This window comes from Peromyscus leucopus, chromosome 1 (genome assembly GCF_004664715.2).
Source record: "Peromyscus leucopus breed LL Stock chromosome 1, UCI_PerLeu_2.1, whole genome shotgun sequence".
Lineage (NCBI taxonomy): Eukaryota > Metazoa > Chordata > Mammalia > Rodentia > Cricetidae > Peromyscus > Peromyscus leucopus.
Window position 1 is genome coordinate 10,476,300 of NC_051063.1, and position 7,595 is coordinate 10,483,894.

Genomic DNA, 7,595 nt, shown 5'->3' on the forward strand with positions numbered 1-7,595 from the left:
ATAGGCTACACAGACACCAGGTGTGGTGGCACAGGCCTCAGAAAGGTTAAAAAAAAAAAAAAAAAAAGGATCTCTATGAGCTCCAGGCCAACCAGGGACACACAGTAAAATCTTATCTCAAAAAGAAAGGATTCCACTTATGACACTCTAGAATAAGCAAAACAGAGATGGAAACTAGAACCTTTTTGTATCATTATTGGGATGGAAGATATATGCTTCTAACATTTATTTATTTAAAAAAAAAAACTATACACAGGGGTGATTTTTACTCTAAACTTTAAATACATAAATTCAATAAACTGTATTCTACACAAACCTGAACCTTGAATACAGAAGCAACATTTCACTACAAATCAAACCACAACTCAAATTGGTTTTTTTTTTCTTGTTCTTTTTAATTTTTTTCCTTGTATTTTTATTTTATGTGTGTGGGTGGTTGACCTGTGTGTATGTTTGTGCACCATATGCTTGCATGCAGTGTCCCGTCCGTCCCCCACCTGGCCCCAAGCCCTCCAGAGCCAGAAGAGGAAGGCGGGAGCTCTGGGACTGGAACTACAGAGGGTTGTGAGCTGTCCCGTGGCCATTAGGAATTGAACCCAAGTCATCTGCAAAAGCAGCCAGTGCTCTTACACAGGGAGCCAACTCTCCAGCCCCCAGTTCAGGTATTTTTAAGGCTTCTTTCTGGGGTACAGAAGCCAGTTTTGTTCTTCTCACTTTGCCAGTGAAAAGCAGCACGGATTAAGCAATCTACAAGCAGCTGGTCTCAAAGTGGCTGAGCTAGCACTTATGGATCAATGTTTGCCCACTTTATCGTGGTAGAAGGTAACTAGCTACAAGAGGGTTTGTCTGTTTAATAAAACTAAATTTCTCGCTTACAGTATTTCAAAAATGAGAACGCTTAAGATTAAACGAGTATTTCTAGAAAGCTGGAAGTACGTGCATATCCCAGAATAAGCACACTATTTCCACAAATAATTAGCCCTAATTTTAACCTGGAACACTCATTTCGAAAATTACTAGTAGCTATGTAAAATAAACAAGACCATAATACAAAACAGATGGGAGCACTAAAAATAAGACGCTGGGTAAGATAAAGCATTGTAGCAAAGTGGTAGAGATGCAGCCCTTCCCGTCTAAGCAACGTTGGTGAGTGCTCATCATGTCTTCTTCAAGTTAGCCGAGATACTACTGAACGCCCATTTAGATTTTGACCGTCCGTTCTCCTGCATTTTCTTTTTGTTTGTTTGTTTGTTTGTTTTTTAACTCAGTCTTTTACTCGGGCCCACAAATACCGACATCCCCACCTGGTCAGGCTGCGACCTGAACCCAGGAGCAACTCCTTGACGTACTCTGAAAGGGGGCTTCCTTTTCTTCCCCCCTCCCCCGGCCCCCGTTATCAGCCTACCGCAGCTAAGCCACCCCCAAGTCCAGGTTCAGCGAACTCGCCTAGAGAGAGCACGGTGAAGTGAGGTAGGGAAAGGGACGAAGGGCGTCTTCGCGAACAGCGCCTGGCCTTCACGTGCCAGGCGGCGGGCGACACGCCGCGGGCTCCCCGGAACCTTCCTTTCAGCCCCGGGGGTGGGAAACTGACAGGGATGGCCCCCTGGCCCGGCAGAGGCCGGAGGTCGCCGGCGCCTGCCCGGCCCCACCGGGACGGGAGGCTGGGGCTCGCGCCGCCCGCCCGGGAACCGCCGCCCCGCTTTACGTAACTTGAAGGGCGAGGCGGGCAGCTGCAGGTGGCGGCGCCGGGCTGGCCAAGGACCGAAGCGACGAGAAGCCGCGCCGCCATCCCCACCACCACCACGACACTGGGACGGCGACCCCGTTACCTTTCCAGATGCCCAGCGAGAGCTGAGACCCGTCCAGGTTCACCACATAGTCCCCCAAGAACCGGTTCAGCACGTCCACGACCAACGACTCGAAGACCATCTTCCTCCGCCGCGGAGGGCACCCGCGGCAGTGCCCGCGCTGCTCCTGCCTCGAGACAACTCCGGCTTACCGGCTCCCGGCCGGCTCCAGCGGCAGCGGCGGCGCCAGTGCTGCCGGGTCACTCGGCTACACCGCGAGCCCTGGCCGAGGAATAAGCTAGCCGCTCGCACCACGCGTGCGCAGCTCGGGACTGCGCGTGGGGGCGTGGCCGACGCGGAACTGGAGGCGCGGCCGGGAGAAGGAGGGGGTGGGGGAGGGACGACGGCCCCGCGGGCTAAAACGCCCAGCCTCCCACCGGCCCCGCCTCCCACCCGTCGCTTAGCAACAGGACACCAGTCAAGAGCTGCGAGATTTGGGAGACCCCGCCCCCGGAATGGCCTCCGGAGGACCGGCCGCGTGCTCGCGCCGGGCGGCGGGGCGTGGTGCTAACCGACGGGAACGCCCTCTCCGCAGGAGACGATGACTGCCGCGGGATCCACCCGCTGGAGGGTGTGCGGCTGGGTGGGCCGGTGCGGGGAGTTTCCTGAGGCAGTTTCCCAGGGCGCTTTCCTCCATTATTGTTGGTTGTGAGGTGCGGCCAGCCTTGGGGCTTGGACGCCTCAAGCCGCGCCTGCAGTTGTCCCGGTTTCCGGCAAGGATGCTAACTGGCCCTTCAAGTGCCTTCACTTACTTCCCCAGCTGCGAATCTGTGCTAAAGCGGGGTGAAGGAGAGTCAAGTTGGGAGAGAAATTCCAAGTCCCTGACCTGGAACGGTTCTTGGTACCTTTTTCGGTCAAGCCATTTATGTGGAAGCCGCGGATCATTTCAAAAAACTGCGCGTTTGAGAGCCAGTCCAGAGACAGCAGAGAACCTGCCCAAAGTACGGGAGAGACTAGACACCTCTGAGCCTTCCTTCTCCGCTCCGCTCTTGGGCTTAAAGACAGTCCCCAAGGCCTGAGCTCACAAGACAGATGACACAGAGAGCTGACTTTAATCCTCCGAGGATTTCAGAGGCAGCAATACACTTAAAACTTTTTCCTCTTGGCATGGCAAATCCTGACTTACCACTTACTACATTTTGTGCATAGTCACCAGGTTTTTCAATTTTTAGCCTTAAGATTGGCCTTTGTAAGGAAAATGCCGAGCAGAAATAGTGTGTGTGTGTTTAAAGGACATATTAGCATATAGTGTACAAAAAAATGGGCTTCATTATAACATCTTAATACATGTGTCTAATACATTTTTGTCTTATTCATCGCCCATCACCCTTTCTTGTTCCTTCTACTGATCCCCCTTTCTCATCCCAAATAGGCCCCTTTTATTTTCATGAAATTTTTATTGAGATTCTAAAAGTACAGATTTTTATTTCACCCAAGTTTAAATTTTATGTATGTGTATAAGTGTTTTGCATGCATGTATGTCTGTCTGTGCATCACATGTATGCCTGGTGCCCTCATAACTTTGGTATTGGAGTTACAGATGGTTGTGAACCTCCATGTTGGTGCTCAGTATCCTCAGGTCCTCAGGTCCTCTAGTATCAAGTGGTATTTACCAAGGAGTCATCTCTTGAGCCTATTGCTAATATTTCATCCTCGGGGAGATATAAGCCACTGTACCACTTCTTTAAGGGTCCCCAAGGACAAATGGAGGCATGATTCCACCAAAGTTCACTTTGGAGAGCCAATGAGTTTATTGGGCTTCCTCACAGAGCATAGGTGAGGGGTTACTTAACAGGGGTGTGGGTGCTCCTCTGCTCAAAAGGTCATACCTGGAAAGCATTTTACCCACCAGGGATGAAGGCTTCTCTGTTGTAGATGGAGCCCTACCTCTCCTCTTCCCCATATGTATACTCTAGTCCCATCACTGAGGCCAGGTGCAATTCAGGGCAGAGTCACATACAATAGATGGTAGTAGCAGCTGGAAACACCCCTCTACCCGCTGAGATAATCCTTTTGCAAGGGGGTACAGCTGAACTCCACTAGATGAAGTATACTTGGCTAGGAGAACAGTCATAACAAGCTCTGAGGACATTTGAGGCACGTTGTTGTTTGCTTGTTCTGAGAAAGGGTCGCACTGTGTATTCCTGGCTAGCCTGGAACTCTGTACATAGAGTTGGCCTCAAACTCGTGGAGATGTGTCTGCTGGGATTAAAGGCAATATTCACCACATCTGGCTTATTTGACATGCTCTTCATTATTTTCACACAATTTTGTATTTGAAGGGCCTTCCTGAAGTTTCTAAGTCAACCTTCTGGTCTTAATGATGCTAACATACTAGGAATTTTTCCAAAGTCACAACTAAACTGGAACTTCCTGATTCACCACACCTATTTCTCTAGCAGACATTGGAAAAGTACCTCTGAGTGTGTACTGGTACAGAGAAACTCAATGAGGCTTAAATGCCTAGAAGAGGGTAAAGCCACAGATTATGAGGCATTTTGTTGTTATACTTTTAACACACAGATGTACAGTGGTTAAAGAATTTCCACTTTGAGTCCTAACACCCACCATAAATTGAAAGTTATAAAACTTCCAGAACTCAAAAAAAAAAAAAATTCTTTAGCATCTTGAAAAACTTCAAATTCATTTTCTACAATCAGGAATATTTTGGAGGATTCTGATTTAAAAGCAGGGAGGGGATCAGTTAAATTGCTAAATTGCATTGAAAAAAATCTACTGAACAAAGCTAGAATGAAATAAGTTGTATACTATAACTGAGACTTTTGTCTAAAATTGGTGGTAAATGATAAACACCTATTTCCTAATTACTAGAACTAATAATTTTCACTTGGTCATGTGTTAATCTGGGAATCTTATAAGCAAAAATACATGAATATCATTTGGAAAAAAAGATAGGCATGTGCATTAAATCATTTTCTGTTGGGTCTTGAAAAATAAGCTCCTAGACTATGATTTTTTTGAAGTTTCAAATTTGGAAATATGTCAGTATAAGCCATTCTTACTCCGGATCAAAATCTAAATGATGTATTCCATTGCTTGGTCAAATGAAAAAGGAGGGAGTATTCAAACAATCCCAAACGTCAATAGCCTCCAATTCACAATTCTAACTTTTGCCAGTGGGACTTGCTTTATGCTCAGTTTATATGCTGTAGTTTTCCATCTATGAATTTTGAACATGTGATCATAATATGTTCTTCGTTTTTCTCAGAAATCTTACTTTCTCCATCCACAAGTAAATACCATCAGTGTATTATTTGTCCTTATTTCCTGTTCAAGGTCAACATTGTTAGTAACCAGGCCAGACCATCAGATTATGAAGCCACTGAAGCAACCCACATTCTCAAGAAATGTACTGAAGGAAGAAGAACGTTTTGCAAGACTTTTACTGACCCAGCCTCACAGACTTCTGCATCTTGCCTCAGACTGTGGTTGAAAAATTGTAAAATAGTAATAAGTTGCTTTGACTTATGTGTTCCCATCTTTAAAAGGAAAGAAAATAAAGCTTGTTGAAAAGGCAGGCAAAGGAGAGAATTTTTAGAATTTTAAGGCCAATGTTGGTGGGAATATAAATGGACACAGTCTTTTCAATGGCAGCTTGTAAATGTCAACAAACTGATACATGTATATATGTGCATGTGTTGGTTTATATTTACTTACATACATGTATGTGTATGAATTTTGGCTCAGCAATCCTCCCAGATATTTAAATGAAGAAAATAATTACAAAAAAATCCACAAAACTACCCTTATAAGATTTATTAAACCTTTGCTTATAGAAGCAAACAATATCCATTAATAGAGAAGCTAGGGAAGTAAACATATATACTAGGTTAAGAATTCTGGCATTAAAATGGTAATGAAGATTTATAAAGTGAAAGGTTATATATCATATCTTTGGAGAAAGTACAGAATAGCATCATGAATTGTCAGCTTATTTTGATTGTACAGAAAATGCAAAAGTCTGGAAATATACTCCCCAATTGTTAATATAGATATCGCTAGATGGCAGAGCTTTTGGCAATGCATATGTTCTCTCTCTCTCTTTTTTTTTTTTTTTTGGAGTTGAAATGTTTTATGGTACATATGAATTTATTCTTCTAAACTGGTGGAGTAATTTGTCAGAATTGTTATTGATTCATGTGCTGTTTGATAAACTCCTTGGAAAACTACATGGGAATGGTCTCTCCAGAACTAAAGTCAAATGACATTTCTAAACATAATCCAATCATTGGAGAACTGATATGAATATGGGTTTGAACTCTCAAATGTCTGCCTAAAGACTTGATTTGAACAGATATTTTTCCAAAGACAACAGATAAATGAATAAAAACTTGTTTGACATAGCTAATCCTGGGGGAAATGAAAAAGATGCAATCATATATCTGCATATCTTTCCATTTTTAACCTATCAATGATTTTTTAATAGTGATAATCTCCCAAAGCTAGTGAGACTATGGAGAATCAGTGTCATTCATATACTAAAAATGAGAATGTGAAATGGTTATAGCCACTCTGGAAAAGTTAGGTCAGTTCTACAAAATCTAAGAAAACATGTCCATACAAACTAGCAATTATAAACCTAGCCATTTATCCAAAAAGGTGAAAGCAACTGCCACTGTATAAGTAGGTAACAAGTCTAAGAGCCAGGGACTTCGAAAGCAAGTATCAGTCAGACAGCAAAGTGAGGTAGGTCAAGGGGAAGGATGAGGAAGATAGGCCACACATCGGATGCACTAAATCTCATTCTGATTGCTAGTGGCCCTCTGTGAACTGAATCCATGATCGTACTGACTGTCTTGTCCATTTGGTCTAACCATCAATTTTAATTTATCCAGATGAGAGATCTCCCAGAAATGAACTCTCTGCTGATTTGCCCTTTTGAATATTGACAGCAATCTCAATTTCCTTTCCCTGTTCTTGTTCCTTCCTTTGTGAATATTTAAAAATAAAACAATCTATATTTTGTAGAAGTAGCTTTTGTCCTCTATGGAATTTATGTGCAATATCAGACATAAAGGATAAATTCATGATTATAAAAAAAGGCTATTGATATATTTGAACCTCATGAATACTGTTAGTGTGTTTTGTTGGAATGATTTAGTTCAATCAGTTATTAAGTAAAATCTATAATGTCTAGAACTCCCCATTGTTGATATGTTATAAAAGTATTTCCTAAGGAGCACATACATAGTCCCATAATCTCTGCCTGGTAATATGCTGTTAGTGCACAGAATCATCTCAATTAATTATCACATTTATACTATTCTCAGACCTTTTTATATTTAAGGAGATTATGAGTCAGATTCACTAATTTGGTTTCATTAAATGTTAAATTAAACATCAGCTACTGATTCAAACTGCTGCAGCTCTTCCCTCCAGGAAGTTAAAAGAGCACCACCTAGTGGAATGTTTTATAAAAACTCCTTCCACCTCTTCAAACTGAAGCAATCACCTTTAATTATAATAATTATAGTTATTGATAGGTTTCCTGTACCCTAATAATAGGTTTTTCCACCAATACAGTAAGCCAGATCAAGCCAAATTAAAAAGTAAAAGACCAGCCGGGCAGTGGTGGCGCACGCCTTTAATCCTAGCACTCGGGAGGCAGAGTCAGGTGGATCTCTGTGAGTTCGAGGCCGGCCTGGTCTACAGAGTGATATCCAGGACAGGCACCAAAACTACACAGAGAAACCCTGTCTTGAAAATCAAAAACAAAAGCAAAAAAAA

At 43.2% G+C, this 7,595-nt stretch overlaps 1 protein-coding gene across 4 annotated transcripts in view; it reads right to left on the minus strand.

Moving 5' to 3' along the window:
- The window catches only part of Vps13a (vacuolar protein sorting 13 homolog A), a 221,886-nt gene extending 219,776 nt beyond the window's left edge, over positions 1 to 2,110 (minus strand). For all 4 annotated transcript variants that reach the window (XM_028874876.2, XM_028874875.2, XM_028874877.2 and 1 more), the window contains exon 1: positions 1,830 to 2,110. In XM_028874876.2, coding sequence (XP_028730709.1) covers positions 1,830 to 1,929 — 100 coding nt within the window. In that variant the 5' untranslated portion in view covers positions 1,930 to 2,110. The remainder of the gene's footprint in view (positions 1 to 1,829) is intronic.
- Between the last annotated feature and the right edge of the window lie 5,485 nt (positions 2,111 to 7,595).